General features: G+C 35.4%; 2 protein-coding genes across 2 annotated transcripts; one reads left to right on the top strand and one right to left on the bottom strand.

The window, feature by feature from the left end:
* Positions 1 to 272: 272 nt before the first annotated feature.
* Positions 273 to 3243, top strand: LOC114518888. The gene is made up of 2 exons (XM_028538919.1): positions 273 to 360; positions 2456 to 3243. Exon 2 carries the CDS (start codon positions 2467 to 2469, stop codon positions 3028 to 3030), a length of 564 nt encoding a protein of 187 aa, XP_028394720.1. The 5' UTR covers positions 273 to 360; positions 2456 to 2466; the 3' UTR covers positions 3031 to 3243.
* Positions 3202 to 13576, bottom strand: LOC114518887 (pre-mRNA-splicing factor SYF1-like). Its single transcript, XM_028538918.1, has 26 exons — positions 13461 to 13576; positions 12996 to 13144; positions 12399 to 12452; positions 10721 to 10790; positions 9165 to 9362; positions 8920 to 9015; positions 8606 to 8644; positions 8461 to 8505; positions 8120 to 8299; positions 7821 to 7905; positions 7632 to 7704; positions 7139 to 7438; positions 6773 to 6848; positions 6603 to 6689; positions 6412 to 6525; positions 6236 to 6322; positions 6053 to 6128; positions 5819 to 5928; positions 5330 to 5433; positions 5108 to 5207; positions 4812 to 4928; positions 4540 to 4588; positions 4322 to 4439; positions 3874 to 3980; positions 3658 to 3692; positions 3202 to 3358 (listed from the first exon to the last, which is right to left on the bottom strand). The coding sequence occupies exons 1-26, from the start codon at positions 13497 to 13499 to the stop codon at positions 3329 to 3331; spliced, it is 2538 nt and encodes an 845-aa protein (XP_028394719.1). The 5' UTR covers positions 13500 to 13576; the 3' UTR covers positions 3202 to 3328.
* Between the last annotated feature and the right edge of the window lie 4374 nt (positions 13577 to 17950).

The raw sequence follows: 17950 nt of genomic DNA on the forward strand, positions 1-17950 counted from the left end.
TACATTGATTACTAATGTAGTTTACCCGTACAAAGTGGCCGTACATGCATAGAAATGAGCACTGAGCAGGTTAGATATTACATCGACATCTAAAAGCCAAAAAAGCGTAAGAAATACATAACTTATTTTGAAAATACAAAAATCCAATTAAGTTTCAAACTGTCTTTAATTGTTTTCAATATTGCGATAAAGCTCCTGGTGGTCTACATATATTATCATTTTTAGAATCATGCAACTTCGTTTTAGAAATTATAAATATTTAATGAATGTAACATTGCGTAGTCTAAATTCTAGACGTTTTAAAAACGATGTATAGCAGAACCTGTTTCGTATCAAGGACAAGGATGTGCACCGAATAAAGTAAGTTAAATACAAGTTAAATTCTATTTTCTTTGACGTAAAATGTTTTTAATGTATTAACGACGTCAAACAAATAGGGTATAAGTTTTTGTTTAAATGCAAAGTCAAAGAGATGTAATTGGAGTGGTTCAAATTTCATAGTTTCACCATCCTTGAAACTATTGTCAAGCCAAGGTTTTCACCCGGCAACCGATAAAGCAAAAATCCTAATATCGTGAATATCGGTTGTAGTGCAAACCCATTCCAAAGTCAAACCAAAAAAAATCCGAAATCATTTAACACTGTCATACTGACATAGAGATTTCATAAAGATGAACTCATATTTATGCATATATAAAGTCTGTTCACACGATCCAATTTTGTTGGATCCAATTCACTTCTGACGTATGAAATATAGTCGGTTATTGATAAAGCAGTATACTTACTGCATTGGCTTCAGTGGATTGCTTCTCGTATACATTGCAAGACAACAGACTATAAAACATCCATCAGAGGTGAATTGGATCCAACAAAATTGGATCGTGTGAACAGACCTTAAGATACACAATATGCATGTGCATTATTCCAAATTCCCATAATTATACTTTTATTGTCTATTTTGAACTTTTCAACCAGCTAAGCTAAAAATTAAACACTGACACACTTTTTAGGGCAGTTCTTCCATGTTATTATTTGTCTCTAAATATATATAGTCAATTATACATCTTGGTTCATATAAACTTATAAATAATCTCAGTCTGAACAAAATCTCTCAACTCTGTCTTTGAGATTGGAAGTTTATAACTTCAGTATATATTGACATCCTTGAGTACGGAGAATTTCATAAAATTATGATGATATTTTATTTTGATTTTATACTTTTATTGTGTTTGTGATTAAGTTGCGGTTGCATTGCAATGACAAGTCAGTTAATCATCCAAGGGTAATACTCTGCAGTGTTTGCAGAGTACATAACAATGGGGTGTTGACATGCCATGCAGGCTTCCATATATTACCCGCGACGTTCCAGAGCTCTCAAATTTAAAACATTTTCTCGATTGCAATGCCGATTCTTCTTGCTTCTATGTTAAAATACAATCGCTCCTGAACATGGCGACATCACAACTCAAATTAACTTTATAATCAACTACCATCACGCATCGCGCGCTTAAAAGGTCTATTGAAACACAGTGTTTGGTTGTGGAACCGCAAGTTGAACACCCGCAAATTTTCTTTTAAAAACACTAAAAATATTAATGGATGGGTGTAAATGTTTTTTCCTTTTCAACCTCACAACAACGTAATTTAATGCTTCATTTCAAGACTCGATCTCCATATAGTCATATACTGACCAGTGATTATAAAGTATGAGACATTCAAAGATTCATGCATCATCATTCAGCATAACAACAGGTGAATAGAAACTTGCATAACAACAGGTGAATAGAGAATTTACCTGCACCCATTATCAAAACATCAAAATGAAAGGAGTTGTATCACTATAAAAACAGCGCATAATATCACTGAACAATCGTGAAATTTACAGTTTTACACACAAGTTCCCATTACTTACATAGGGACTATAGAGAAAACACTCGCAATTATCATTATGAAATATGCAAACAGGTTAAAACTTTAGTATTATTGCAGAGCCTCCATACTAGCGGTTTTTGGATACAGCCTCGTTTTAGAAATCGTAAATATTTAATGTCGTTGCGCAGTCTAAATTACGTATTTCATAAAAACTCACTCACAAAGAAGTTTATCCGAAATCATTGATTTGTTCTGAACAAAGGTAAGCTGACGCAGGTTGCATTTACTAAATTTTACGATAAATTTACAATAGATTTACATCAAGATATAATAAATATAGCTATCAAAGTAATTCTAATTTGCCCAAATGCGATTTAAATCGGTTGCTTTGTCGGTTTAATTTGCGGGAATATGAAGATATGAAGACTGGTAGGTGAGATTAAGTAACTTCACATCCTCACATCCTCATGCCATGAAGATAATTAAAAGACTTGCGTCTATTGTGATTTAGATTCTGATTTACGCGCATAGCTTAATTTAAAACATTTCGACGAGAAATCTTCTATATATTACTTCATTTTAGCCTCAATAAAGATGGCTAGTCAGTGCCAGTGGGTAACCGAATTTAACGAACAACTTTCTAATAACCCTGAGCTTTCTGGTGGCAAGTGGAACTTGAAAATGGTGAATCATTCATTACCGGAGAGAGGGTGGTTGATAACGAAAAGTAAAGGAAAGGCGGCGTTTACCTGTAGCCACAGCAAGTGTGCCAACAGATGGACGTCAGTCAATGGCTTAGCAAAATTCAACTATCGAAAAGACGGAGATGTAAGAGTCTTTCTCGCAAGACAAAAGTGTCAGAAATGTGAGGATAAATTCGAAGATGCTATTTGGGAAGACTCAGATATAAAACGTGCAGTTACAAAGCTCTTAGATAAAGTAAAAGAGAAGTTTTATGGCTCAAATAATTCAACGACTGGTACACCAGACAACACATACATTCCTGCTGATATGCGAGCCCCTCATCAAAGTCATCTTTGTGAGGCATGTGAATTAGGAGAGTGTCAAAACGATGATGTAAACAGCATTACAAGCGGGATGGAAGATCTTCGAGTTGACAGCGAGTCTTCATCGGAGTCTGATAATTTTGAGTACTAAATCATTTACATTTATATTCCTGATCAAGATTGGAATATCCTTGCACTGCGATGACAAGAGATCACCCTAGAACTAGAATCCTGAACACGGCTGTATATGGCATGATCTCTAATTCTTAAAACACGAACAAAATATAAAGGTTATAAATAAAACAATAATTCTTCATAAAGCTAACAATAAAAACGTCTTTATTTTTCACCTTCATGCAGTTGACAAAGCATATTGTATTATATCCTGTTCTTTAAGTTATAACTTAGATAGATGAAGACTAATTTCATCAGTTAGCCAAGTAACGGTTCTAATCATCCTTTGCAAGACTGCCAAATACCTGATAACAAAGAAAATATGATTGCTATATGTGTAATTCTAGGAAATCGACAAGATTTCTAGTCATTCGAACACCTACGTGCCGTGCAAGAGTAACATATTAACCTAACCTCAAGTACAATAAAGTGCCTAACATTACACGACATGCATGAACCCCCTACCCTAAACAACAATTATTATATTTTTCCAGAAAAGATCTGAGGGCATTTTGGAATTGAGAAACATAAAATATGACGACATTTATCAACCCCCAGTTTCAGGACTTTAGGAAATGGTTAATTGAATCAGTTAATTTACTACCTTGGACGGAATACTTTGCTGCTCGAGTTGAACTTCTGAAAATAAACAGAATAAAAACACGCAAAATATATTTATTGTAAATATATTTATTGAAAAATATATCTATTGTAGATGTATTTACCGTATATATTTACACTAAAGATCGGAGACTTCGAAAATTGCAAATTTGAGAAACTTGTTAAAAATGAAATGAAATCACAACAGAAGAATTTATACCCTCGACTTTCTCCTCCTCATCTTCGTCATCTTCATCAATTGATATTTCTTCAGGGTTGGCTGATCTAGCCATCTCTTCTAAACTTTGTTCTTCACTCGCTTCACCTCTGAAATAAACCATAAGTATTTCTAGTATTTGAGTGTTTTGATCAAATCTACGACACGTTTGCAAAACTTGCTCAACTCTTCCTCATTTTAAGCAAGTCTTTTGGCCACAGTAAGTCCCCTGGTGAAAATCTTAGTAAAATCCTGTAAGATCCTATAGGATCCTGCAGGAGGATCCAAGATCCCGTAGGATCCTAAATAGGATTTAAAGGAATTCATAGGATCTTAGTCTAGGATCTTGTTAGGATCTTATTCAGAATCCTGTTCAGTTTGCCCCCAGTTTCCGTATAATCCTCTCCTTCTCGTTTTTACACAAATCACCATTCATTTTAAACATCTTTACCTGACGAAGAGCAAACTTCCTTTGGGATTCGCTTGATTCTTCTTTGCTTGTTCTGCCAAACTTTGAGCCTGTTTTTCTAATTTTTCCATGTCATCGACCGAGGTTCCTGTACTAGTATCTACAAATAAATTAATTGTTTGCTTGTGAATGGAATCGTATGGAGAGGTATATGACGGTTAGGCTTGCATAAATATGCACGAATACATTCAGTCACTTACCCGACATTGCTTGAGAAGCCGCAAGCATTTGAGCAGACATAAAATTGACCTTCATACAAAAGAATAAAGAAAAAATATTTACATCAGTGTGAATACGAATAGAGGTTGTGAATTAAAATGGATCACTACTGTAAATGCACACAAGAAAAAACCTAATTTCATAAAAGTATTCAAGAAGGAAAAAAGAAAAGATAATGAAATAAAATGTTTTTTATCTAAACATGATCGTGGCATATTATTCTCATATCATATCAGCTTCTTGTCCTTTGTACCTGTGTGTTGTATTTCGCCTGAACACTTCGTTTGATTCTTAACATTTCACGGAATGTGTCTTCATTTCCATGATGTACTTCAAAATCATGCCACGTTTCCCAGAATGACGCGGTTGCCTACAACAACATTGATAATAAACCGATTTAAATTGAATCGAGAGTTTTAAATTGAAACTGTCAATTTAGAATTTATTAATAAAAAATCCTCATTAAACATTATCCTTCTATAATGACAAATTCACTAAACCAATTATCTAATTATTAAACAATCGATTTCCTTAATTTATTGTACTTACCCTTGGATCAGCTATTTGTGAAGCATGCATGTAAAGAGCACGTGCTCGATCAATTTCTCCCAGTTTACGTTCAAGTTCAGCAAAACGAACACACATGTCACTGAAATAAAAAGCCTTCTGAATATCTACTCTCAAAGGTTATTACTGCATGTAGCTTCTTGCTTAAGTTTGGATAGCAAGTTATTATACTTGAATTTTTCTGAAACTTCAATATTGCAGTACCGTGATTGATCGTCGCCGAGAACTTCAATCGCCTTCTCGTAAATTTCTCTTGTATGAGTGACGCCAAATATTTCAGCCGCTTTCTTGATGTAAATATTAAAAATCTACACCCAAAAAATCATGAAAATATATAATTATCTAAGTACAACAAATATTTCTGAATTACTTACCAGCCACTCTTTAAAAGAGCTAATTAATTGGAATATTACTAGGGAATTACTAAGATAATTGTCTATTCAAAAATCTGCCTGAATGTTTGGTGTGTCCGATAAGCGCTTATCAACATGGAATATTTGAGTTACTCTGACCCTATACTGCATGGGTGTGTCAAGTCTTAAGGAACTATTGTGGATAGTCTCCCTTGCGGCCTTTAGATGTGAGTTTGACTAGTGTCACCAAACTAAAACTATATAATACATATGATGTGCAATTTGTGTTAAAAAGATTATAGTAATCGCTACATGCAATACAGTTTAAACAAACTGAAACCTCAAATTGTTCTTCCGGCATCACAGCTTTTGTTGCTCGATCATAAATAGCCATTGCATGACGGGCAAGACCATGATCCTCTTCGAGGCGTGCATACATTAAATAGAAAGCTAGAAATAAAACAAAAAGTTAGTCCCAGCCCCAGCGCGTAATGTGCCGGGGGAGGGGGGGAAACACTGCTAAATCGAGTATAGAAAAATATATAGTAATGAACGTCTTTATAAGTTAGCGAACCTTTTGCAAATTTTGCTGGGCATTTCTCCAGAGCCTGTTCAAACAGATCACGAATACGTTCCAGCTTTGTTCCACCCTTAAAAAAAGTAAGAGCAGATTAAGAAATATAAGAAAATCTATACACTTTGTTTTTCAAAATCAATTCAATCAATAGGTATGCAACTATAGGTGAGGATTGCTTACATAACGTTTAATAAATTTCATGAGATATGTGTTCCAAATATCGAAAACGTTCGGCCATTTAAACATCGCAACACCTCGTTCAAAGACCTAAGGACGAAACATGAATCATGTTAATTCTTACTCGACGATTAGAGCTTTCACAGAACGATAAAACTGCTAAAACTAACGAAACCTGCCTTGAAAGATTCTTCAAAATAACGATGCTCTTCGAGAAAAACAGCAAAGTTGATGATTATCTGAGGGTTGGCGATCTTCAAGTCCAGAATTCTGTTGTAAACTGCCTTCGTAGACTATTTATTAAAAATAAAGGAAATTTATTTTATATGAATATCAAAAATAAGTAAGTAAGTAAAGCAGGTTTTCATACCTCAAATGTACCTAGGCTTTCTTCCAAATCAGCGTACATAGACCAAACTTTCAGTGACTTGTGAAGTCGCTTCTGAACTGTTTCTGACTAAGAAATAGAAGACATTAAAGAATGTTATATACAAGAAAAAACAATATTTGAATACTCATGCAAACACAGTATTTTAATACCTCATCATAAAAACTGGTCCTGGTGGAAGGCATGGCTGTCCCTTGCTTCATGACATCCAAAGCTTTCTTGTAGTTTCTAAAAGTTTTATAAAACAAATTAAAACTTGCATATGGCGTCAAAAAACCCAGACAGCAGTTGCTCCATTTTCAACCAAAAAGGGTCACTAACACATGGTCAATAACACAAACTATACCGCATTCAAACGCGCGCATGGGCAATAAACCTGACTAGGACCAACTACAAATATACGGGAAAGCAAATAAACACTCAGGTTATTTCTTATATAGTCCTGGCGTGGCGTAATTATCGGACGTCACCTTACTGTGACGTAATTATCAGAATGGGTTACTGGAATAAACACTTACTCGTTTCGTATTTCCATCTCAGCGAATTCACACCACACACTCGCCAGATCATCAACTCGGCGATACGAAACTTTGGTGGCTTTCTCGAAAATCACCCTGGCCTCAGCTATTTGTTTGTGTTTCTCATAAAATTTAGCGAACTCGACCCAAAGTGTGTGAGGTTTTCCTGTAGCTTGTTTCGGATCGACAGTTTGAACGGCCTCTGTGTAGGTGTTGATCACGTCTTTTGGTTTGCCTTCAAAAAGTTTAACTCGTTTGTGCCATTCGTGAACGTTGTGAGGATTCTGACGAAGCAGCACGCTAGAGAGGAAATTAATTGTTAATTATAATTATAATTATAAATTTAATTATTTAACCCCCGCAAATGACGTTATTACAATTACGCCACTCTCTGGTTTGTAGCAAGCTAGTAAAATATTTTGCGAAGTTAAAAACAAATGTAGCTACAACTTTGTATTGTTAGAATAAAAAAAACAGTATTTGCTGCTTGTACCTGCTCAACAGAAGCGGTCTTCGATCCATCAGGTTCTCAAATCTCGCCAAACGCAACTCAAGATCGGTCTCATCTAGAAATATATATACAGTTGACAAGAAAATATAGTTGATAAACGACCATAAATGCTAGCAACGTTTTGTCATAATGTATTTAGTGTTTTAAAAATGAATAAGAAAACATTTTTACCATCCTCGTCAACGACTTGTTCGGCAGCCTCTTCCATCTTAGTGTTGATCATACTCTCCTCGAATTGAGCGTAAGCATCGAATACCTGAAAGGCGTTAAAATTTCTTTCATATTTTAGCTGCTTCATTTTTCTTTTGGGGGTCTTGAGACTTGAGGGGATATCATCGCAGTTCTTTTAAGAAACATTTATTGAGGAAAGAAGCAAACTCATGATATTCTTTCATATTTCTAAGCATACATTTATTTCAAAACATGACTTTGCGTGTAGCAATCACTTTCCTTATGAAGTCATTACTAACCTGACCAAAGTCTCTGACAGTCATCACAGTTTGAATGGCTTCCTCGTAAACATCCCGCGCTTTCTCAAAGTGTCCACTGCGAATGAAATAGTCGGCCAAAGAGCACCACAGCTGGCCCAAACTGTCGGTAAATCTCCGTAAACCACCGCGGATAATATCTGCTACTTTAAGGCTCTTAACCTAGCCACAAATATAACATCACATCACAAACCTCTTCAAATAATTACGTGTTTACCAAAGGTTTACCATTTCATAGTATTAGAACCTGAATTTTCAGTTCACACAAAAAATATACTACTTTCAGCTAAATGCTAGAATTGAAAAATGAATCCTAGACTTACCTTATCTGGGTTTTTAGAAATCAACTGACAGAGGTCATGCCATAACTATAAAAATAAAGAAATAATAAATAAAAAAATAAATAATAAAAATATATCAAGAAATATATCATATTTATTTCTAGCCAACGTGTATATTCAAACCAACCTGGTGATTAGATTTCCCTTCTTTTGAGACAAACTTCTCCTACAAAAGTATTATAAAAAGTGATTAGAGCAGAGATTTCCTGCTTGTATGAGTAAACGACTCTCCGCCATTCAATTCTGCCGGAGGTGTAAAACCTGGAGTGTATGTATAGTTATACATGTGTATTTCAATGTATACGTTTCGGTCTGATGTTTAATCAGAGGTTTGCTTTGCATTGGGTTTCGAGTCTCGTTCACACTCCAACCGCTTGGACAATAAAGTATATCAAAACAAAACAAAAACACGTATTAATACGTACAAACACAGTTACAAACCTGATTCACAATATCCGCCAATTTGCTCGCAGCTTCGTCTAATCTTCCTACTGATTTCAGATAATCGATATAGTCTTCAGTGTTGTTGGATAACAACTGCAGAAGAGATGATAATAATAGTCATTAAACTTTTGGTCTGTTTTTTAAAGAATGCACAAAATTTAGACTAAATGACCTTAATTATATGTACATTAATTATCATCTGAGAATGAGTTTAACCTGGCTTTTAAGTAAGCCAGTATTACCTTGAGGTACCGTCGGTAAACCCTTACTGCTGTCTCTGGAATTGGATACGAGCGTACAAACTTCAAGTACAGCGGCCATATTCTATAATGCTGAGTTATAGGTAGAGCTCTGAGAGCTCGATCAAATGTTCGTCGAATTCGAGTAATTTGATGCTGATCCATTAAAAACTGGCAATAATCAAGCCAAATACGAGGCATCTGAAAGTGTAACAACCATACAATGAATCTTTAACTGCTAGCACACAAGAATCCTATTAGCCATTTCCCAATCGTAGCACGGTACTGGGTCTAGTCGTGAACCGCAAAGCATCTATGGACTGCTTGGAGGGACAGGAAATATAAGTTTGAACTCCATAGAGACTTTGCGGTTCGCGACTAGACCCAGTACCCTGCTCGATTGGGAAATGGCTAATTATATAAATGGTTCTATATAAATTTATAAATGGAATCTATTTTATGCTTTAGGACGAACAATCTTGCTCGTGTATGTACTGTATACAATTCTGGACCAAACAATGTGCAAGTCATGGCATGTTTTGACTTCTGAGAGGTGGAAAACAAAGGAATGAAATTGAACGCGTTGCGAGAATAAGTCAATTATATCAAGGTAAAATATGCTTGCATAATGTACATACACGGTCAAGGACCAAGGAAAAATATGCTCTGAAATATGTTAAATTAGCTTCAACTTCTATTGTAAATTGACGAATCATGTTTGAAACCGTTTTGGCATGAAAACGAATAAAAAAACGCTCAAAACGCTACCGTATCCACATAACCTAATTATACTGGGTACGAGCCTGACGAGTTTTCAACTACAACCGCATCGCAAGCAAAACCGTCACGTAGCCATCAATAAGCTAAAATAAGATACGTTTCGCAACGTTACACTTGCGATTTTCCTCTTTTGATAGATGTTAACGAGCAAAAAGTTACGAATGCTCTAATGTAAAAGAGCTCTTATTTGAACATCCGTAACTAATTCACTCGTTCACATCTATCAAAAGAAGAAAACCGCAGCAAAAATCGCAGCAAGTGTGAACGGACCTTAAAGTGCAAAACTGGCTTAATGGTTTTTGCGATTCATACCAGTGTTACAATCAGTGTAAAATACTTGTGAAAAATCGTGACGTACACATACCATACACGTGGGATTATGCTTGCGATACGCCAGTGTTTTACGCTGAGGATACGCCTATGAAACATTACGTAATTATTGTACACAGGGTTGGGAAGTAAGACGGTTTTTGATGACCTGGGACGTTTTCCTTTATACGGTAAAAACGGCCGCACCCGTCCTGTTGAATTTTAGTACACTGGCATAACTCAGTGTCACTCCTGCATGAAGGTCCGTATAGGGAAATATTTCCCAAGATCTCAAAAACAGCCCGAGGCCGAAGGCCAAGGGACGTTTTTGAAACTGAGGGAAATACTTCCCTATACGGACCAGCTAAACTGGTAAATAATAGATTTATGTTTTTCTTGCGGTCCGAATTCATATTTTAGCGTTGGCTCTGTGCTTTTAAATCTCGCGCGAAAAAAAAAAGTTAACATACCTTGTGCATGAACACAAGAGCGCGTTCAAACGTGTTGTTCACATCCTCATAAGATGAGTCCGAGATAGGTCTAAGATTATGAAATAACAATATCTTTTATATGCTTTCCTGCAATTTCAGACGGATTTTCTTCTCACCAAAGAAAAAAAATTGTTGTTGAGTTTTCACAAAAAATACAAATGTAAACAAGCCTCATTACCCTCACAGTTTTAAAGCAAATTGAAAAGATTAGAGAATATTAAAGAAGAATAAATTTAAGAATTTAAGAGAATAAATCTTAAAGAGAATATTCAAATTTTCATTTTTTTTACAGTAGAAACTAGGAGTTACTATCGCAAGGAAATTGCTGCCTTAACATCCCCGATCAGGTCAAGAATTAAAGGCAGCATGCGGAATTTTCTGAATTGGTTGTTTATACAATCCCGGTTAGCCAGGACTAGATTCACAGTGAAGTGAGATTATTCTTATGTATTGATCCCTGAAAAACGCAAAAACGTCATGTAAAAATGCAAAGTAATCTGAGTTCTCATGGGTTTGGGAATCTGGGTATACTTCATTGTTAAACGTAGTGACGTACAATGGCAACATAGAAATATTATCCGCGCTAGAAATTCGTCGCCTTGATGTATATGTATCTATATAAGAGCGGCAAAAATATATCCTTGTTCTGAAAATGTCTATCTTCTGTTCCGATCCTGCGTTTATAATACTGCGTATACAATTACGTGATTAAAGGCCGAGACAACGCGACGCGAACTTTTAGTTTTCAAAAGCTGATAAAACACTCAATGAGAGAAGTTTTTAAAAAATATGTCAAGCAAATAATTTAAAATGTTATAGCGCTCGCTTATATTCAATATTTGTCATATAAGAAACATAAGAACCATATAGGCTATAGCCGATGAACTAATGAAAGCACCGCTCTAGATTGAGATGAGAACATTGCCATGCATGTAGCCGATTAACACATGAAGTACTCCTCTAAGATTGAGCAATGAACGTTCATGCATCGTCTTCATGTATATGTATCTGCATAAAAGCAGAAAAATATATATCCCCGCATATCCCATTTGGCCAGTACCGACGGCTCTAATATTTTGTCCACTCCCCCAATTTTAAAAGTGACTTGATGATCGACCTTTGGCCCGGAAAATGCAGACATCCATCGGACAAACGGACACGAATCGAGATTTCGACTATACATAGTTCGGCGCGGAAGACTGGGTCGAATGAACTCTGGAGAAATCTCTGCCGTGTCAAGAATAGTGTGCTGCCTCGCTACGCTCGGCAGCAATAAAACGCTTTAACAAATGTTTTTTGCCAAATTACCATCAAACACCTAATATGCAACACCTAAACAACATCCTATGCATGTATATAAATTATAAACAATATATTAATAAAATCCAAAATTTTGGGGCTAATATTTTATATCTCATGCAAAAAGTTAAATTATATTAATTATATGACCTTGGGTGAATTTACATGCAATTACCAACAAGACTAAAAAAGTTTATGAAATATTGACCCAGTTCTCTATCTACATTAATTTCCTTATTTATTAATATTAACAACTGTATTTCACCTATTTCTTCCAAATGGAGCTTTAGCACAATTCATGATTAGAACAATCAATGCATATGCAACAACACATACTATATGATACTAAAAAACTTACTTGCCACGAACTTGTCTCCTACATTCTTTAAGATAAATGTACCATAATTTATAGCTGTTAAGAAATTAGAAGATAAAATTAAATTAAAGAATTCACTTTTGCCAGGTGATTCCCTGTCATATATGTGTGTGACAACCCTATATAATGCTGCTTTTGCTGTTTTCTTCATTGTGTGTGTGTCAGAGATGTTTTTCTACACTTCAAATGATTGCATAGAACATTAGTTTTAAGGGAGAAATCTCTTAGGCACACATACATAAAACAAAGTAAACAGTGGGTGTGGTATGGTTTTTTGTGGCTGTGTGATATATATCACTATGGTATTTTAGGGATTATTTTGAGGAACCTTTCTGGAGCTATAAAATCATTTAAATTTTTCGAGTTTTTGCAAATAAATCAATGATTAGTTTATGCAATGAAAATTAGAAAATTAGTTTATGCTGGACCTTTCTATTTACAATTTATAAAAGAAAACCTATAACTTATATATTTCCAGCAACCTAGCTGGGATAAAAATATTGTGTTTGGATTATTACATATTAGGGAGCATTTTATTCTCAGAAGAGGTGGAAAACAATCCTAAGAAATAACTTTTACCTTCCAGGCAACTCCTTCAATGACCTTTCAAAAATCAAGTTTTTCACAGATTTTGGGGCAGACTTCTTGTGTTCAAGATATCGTGACCAGCACTTTACTGAGTATGGGTTTCTTAAGATCTCCTCTTCAAAAGGAAGATCATCTTCTTCCTAAAAGAAGCACTATAGTATCTTGTTGATGGTCATTTTTACCATTGCCTATAAATGTAGGCAATATAACTAGCCAAAAGCTAGGGCCAAAACAAACTTCTGCATGATCATGACGTTATTGTTACAAAATTATAAATTAGGAAAAGAATTGACTTTTAAAGATGCAGTCCTGCTGTTAACACAAAGATAAGTTTCATATTTATTTAATAAAACTACATTCAGGCATGAATTTCGCCATTGTAAATCTCGACATGGCGTTGGGTTGTTTTCACCCACCATTCACTCGTTATATCATAAATAACATTTTCGAACTCACTATGATTAGATTCTTGGTTACTTTGGAGGAGATCGACATTATTCAAACAAAAGTAAACGAAAATTAATACACTTTTTAGTTTTTACTGTAAAATATATAACGTTGCCTCCAGTTATGACATAAAGATCAGCTGGGGAAAAAAGAACCGCGGATAAAAACCACCCCAAACACCCCCGCGCGCTCACCTTTTTTCAGCTGACCTCTATACAAAAGCTGAATGCAACGTTATATACTTTTAGATGAACGACCAGTCGTTCAAAGGAAAAAGACTAAAACACTGAAATTAAATTTAATCCAGGGTTAGCGCTAACCTAGCTTTGAACAACTGGCCTCAAAGCTATAAATCATTGGATTTATGGCTCTGAGTACAATATTGTGTGGTTGGCCAGCTAAACTATTAGCTGAGTCCAATCTCGCACCCAAGTGGTAAATTAATTAAGCCTGGTCTCTAAGCAGCAGGACAGTAAGCAGCAGCCAGGTGTAGGATATAATTGCGTGCCAAATCGTCTTATTTGTGGTATCAGCTTGCCTAGGCCATACGAGCAGCCAAACTGCTTACATTTCAACCAGTTAGTATTTTTAAATGATGAAATATAAGCATATGAAACGGGCGTAGGAAAGTTTTTAGGAATAGAGGCCAATTTTACCACGGTCATGCTAAGGCATCCCATTTTACAAAATTGGCAGTTTTTATTGGAAAATGGGATGTTATAAAACCTAAAACGGGCAGTTCTAAAAATTGAGTCTTGGATAGAAAATGTTGAATTTCCAAGATAGTTTCTTAGAGATTACGTATACATTTTCCAATTACTGCGGTATAGAAACTTCTGCGACATATAAGTTACAAGCAACTATAAGTTACTACTCTGACAAGACTGACACCACCCTCAATAATTGCTTTGCATTTCAAATAAACAAAAGTGTTTATTGTTTGGTTTAAAAAAGTGGACAATGTTATACTGAAAATTTCTGCTGTGTTTTCATATTTTCCAATTACTGCGGTGTAAAAACGTCTGAACACTCTGTATTGAAGCAACTATAAGTTATCATTCTGACAAAACTGACATCACCCTCAATAATTGGTTTGCATTTCAAATGAACAAAAGTATTTACTGTTTGGTTTGGAAAAAGCAGAAATTTTTATAAAAATTTCTTTTGTGTTTTTGCATTATCCAAAAAAGCAGAAATTTTTATAAAAATTTCTGTTGTGTTTTTGCATTTTCCAATTACTGCTTGTAAAAACGTCTGAACACTCTGTATTGGAGCAACTATAACTTACTTTTGTAACAAGACTGACATCACACTCAATAAATGCTTTGCATATTTCAAATGAACAAAAGTATTTACTGTTTGGTTTGGAAAAAGCAGAAATTTTTATAAAAGTTTCTATTGTGTTTTTGCATTTTCCAATTACTGCTTGTAAAAACGTCTGAACACTATGTATTGGAGCAACTATAAGTAACTTTTGTAACAAGACTGACATCACACAATAATTGCTTTGCATATTTCAAATGAACAAAAGTATTCACTGTTTGGTTTGAAAAAAGCGGACATTTTTTAAAAATCTCAGTTGTGTCCAAAGACTGTGGTGTAAAAACGTCTGTACACTCTGTATCGAAGCAACTATAAGTTACTTTTCTGACAAGACTGACATCACCCTCAATAATTGCTTTGCATCTCAAACATGAACAAAAGTATTTACTGTTTGAATTGGAAAAAGCAGAAATTTTCATAAAAATTTCTGTTGTGTTTTTGCATTTTCCAATTACTGCTTGTAAAAACGTCTGAACACTCTGTATTGGAGCAACTATATATACGTTACTTTTGTAACAAGACTGACATCACACTCAATAATTGCTTTGCATATTTCAAATGAACAAAAGTATTTACTGTTTGGTTTGAAAAAAGCGAATATTTTTATAAAAATCTCAATATTGTGTCTAATTACTGTGGTGTAAAAACGTCTGTACACTCTGTATCGAAGCAACTATAAGTTACTTTCAGTTTGAAAAGACTGACACCACGCTCAAAAAATTGCTTCGCATTTCAAATGAACATAAGTATTGGCTGTTTGGTTTGCAAAAAGCAGACATTTTTATAAAAATACCGTATAGTTCATAATTTATATACATGCATAGGATGTTGTTTAGGTGTTTGATGGTAATTTGGCAAAAAACATTTGTCAAAACATTTTATTTAATACTGTAAAAAAATTGAAAATTTGAATATTCTCTTCAAGATTTATTGAATTATTCTCTTAAATTCTTAAATTTATTCTTCTTTAATATTCTCTAATCTTTTCAATTTGATTTAAAACTGTGAGGGCAATGAGGCTTGTTTACATTTGTAATTTTTGCAAAAACTCAACAACAATTTTTTTCTTTATGGATCGGACTGAGAAAACCCGTCTGAAATTGCAGGAAAGCATATAAAAGTTATTGTTATTTCATAATCTTAGACCCATCTCGGACTCATCTTATGAGGATGTGAACAACACGTTTGAACGTGCTCTTGTTTTCATGCACAAGGTATGTTAACTTGGTTTTTTTTCGCACGAGATTTAAAAGCACTATTATTTATCAGTTTATCTGGTCTTCGTAGCCTTAGCTTTCGGCCTTGGGCTGTTTTTGAGATCTTGGGAAATATTTCCCAATACGGACCTCCAATCTGGTAAATAACACATATATATTTGATATTAAGAGCACTCCCCTTCCAGCAGCTGAAATGGTCAAAACGGTCATATTTTGGTACGGACATAAATAGAATATTTTGTTAAGAAAATGGGAGTCAAACTGCATTCAGGAGTGACACTGAGTTATGCCAGTGTACTAAAATTCAACAGGACCGGTCCGGCCGTTTTTACCGTATAAAGGAAAACGTCCCAGGTTTTTCAAAACCGTCTTGTTTCCCAACTCTGTGTACAATAATTACGTAATGCGTCATAAGCGTATCCTCAGCGTAAAACACTGGCGTATCGCAAGCATGTATGGTATGTGTACGACACGATTTTTCACTTTTTTTTTGCACTGATTGTATCACTGGTATGAATCGCAAAAACCATTAAGCCAGTTTGGCACTTTAAGGTCCGTTTACACTTGCTGCGATTTTTGCTGAGAGAGTGGCAAATTTTGGATTCATTGATATAACCGGGTGGCGCAAAAAAAAAGTTAACCTGTTTGATTGAGTATAACTTCAAAACTAAGAGGCCTGTTACACTGAAATAACTTTCGTTAGATTCGTGAATGTCTAAATTAAAATTTGTTATATACCATGTGTATTTTGATACAGTATTCCCAGAGATTTCGGCGTTTAACTTTTAATACGTGCTTTTGAAAAGTGCAAAAATTAGTGAAAAATGTCATAATAGCTAAATAAGTAAAGATAATAATGTTCGTTTTGAATTAAGCACACAACAATAAAGTACTATGCGTTCATTTTCTACCGTGCAATTCAACGTCTATTCATTTTGAAAAGCATCGCCCCCAGCATTGATGCAACGTCTTGCTCGCGTGACCATGGTGTCAAATGAACGTTGGATTATTTCATGGTTGATGTTGCGGCATTCAGTAACAATTGCTGCACGAAGCTGTTCCAAATTGTTTGGTTGCTGACCATGCGGCACGTTCCAAATCTTGTGCTTTAGATACCCCCAAAGGAAGAAATCACACACTGTGAGATCAGGAGAGCGGGGAGGCCAAGGCCAATCACCGCCTATACTCATCAAACGGCCGGGAAATTGACCACGAAGATACTGCATGGTCGCGTTACTGGTGTGCCAAGGAGCACCATCTTGCTGCCAGAACATGACATTTCTATCGATGTTATGAATGCGAAAATCTCTTTGTACGACGTTGTCACGGATGATTCGTAGATACTCTTTGGTGTCAAGATTTCCTTGGACAAAGTGGGGACCCAAAACAATTCCTGTCCTGGTCAAACCAACCCAAACCATAACTTGATCAGCTCCTTTAAAGCATTCAACATAATGATCGGGTGGGTGACCATCGCCACGAACTGCGTATTTCCTGACATTCCTTGTGTTTATTTCCGAATTTAAGCTGAAACCTGCTTCGTCGGATACTATTAACTGATCCAGGAAACCAGGGTTTTGCTGAACAGCAGTTACAAATCGATTACAGAACGCCAAACGCTGAGCCGGATCACCATCTATTAACTTCTGCCTCCGAATTAATACGTACGGGTGGAATTTGAGATCAAATTTAACGATTCTCCGAAACGTGCTACGGCTTAATCCTAAACCATTTCGCCGCGAAGATCGTTTACCGTTTTCTGTGAGGGACTGTCGAACTAATTCGATGTTTTCAGCTGTTCGCGCCGTTCTTCTTCGACCGCTCCGTCCTTTATTTAGATCATGACAAGTCCCTTCTCGCAAAAACTTTCTAAATGTTTTAATAACGGTTTTTTTACTAGGGGCAGGCATGTTATCCCAATAAATTGGCCATCGTCGTATGACTTCTTGAGCATTGTTA

This window comes from Dendronephthya gigantea, unplaced genomic scaffold (genome assembly GCF_004324835.1).
Source record: "Dendronephthya gigantea isolate DGI-Jeju-01 unplaced genomic scaffold, DenGig_1.0 000012F, whole genome shotgun sequence".
NCBI lineage: Eukaryota > Metazoa > Cnidaria > Anthozoa > Malacalcyonacea > Nephtheidae > Dendronephthya > Dendronephthya gigantea.

What these genes read in the sequence shown, in the direction of transcription:
- LOC114518888 (XM_028538919.1), top strand. Translation starts at nt 2,467, where the DNA reads ATGGCTAGTCAGTGCCAGTGGGTAACCGAATTTAACGAACAACTTTCT.
- LOC114518887 (XM_028538918.1), bottom strand. Translation starts at nt 13,499, where the DNA reads ATGTCGATCTCCTCCAAAGTAACCAAGAATCTAATCATA. An exon ending in AGGCGAAATACAACACACAG is followed by an intron (nt 4,589 to 4,811) that starts GTACAAAGGACA and finishes TTTTGTATGAAG; the next exon opens with GTCAATTTTATGTCTGCTCA. An exon ending in GGAAGTTTGCTCTTCGTCAG is followed by an intron (nt 3,981 to 4,321) that starts GTAAAGATGTTT and finishes GGTTTATTTCAG; the next exon opens with AGGTGAAGCGAGTGAAGAAC.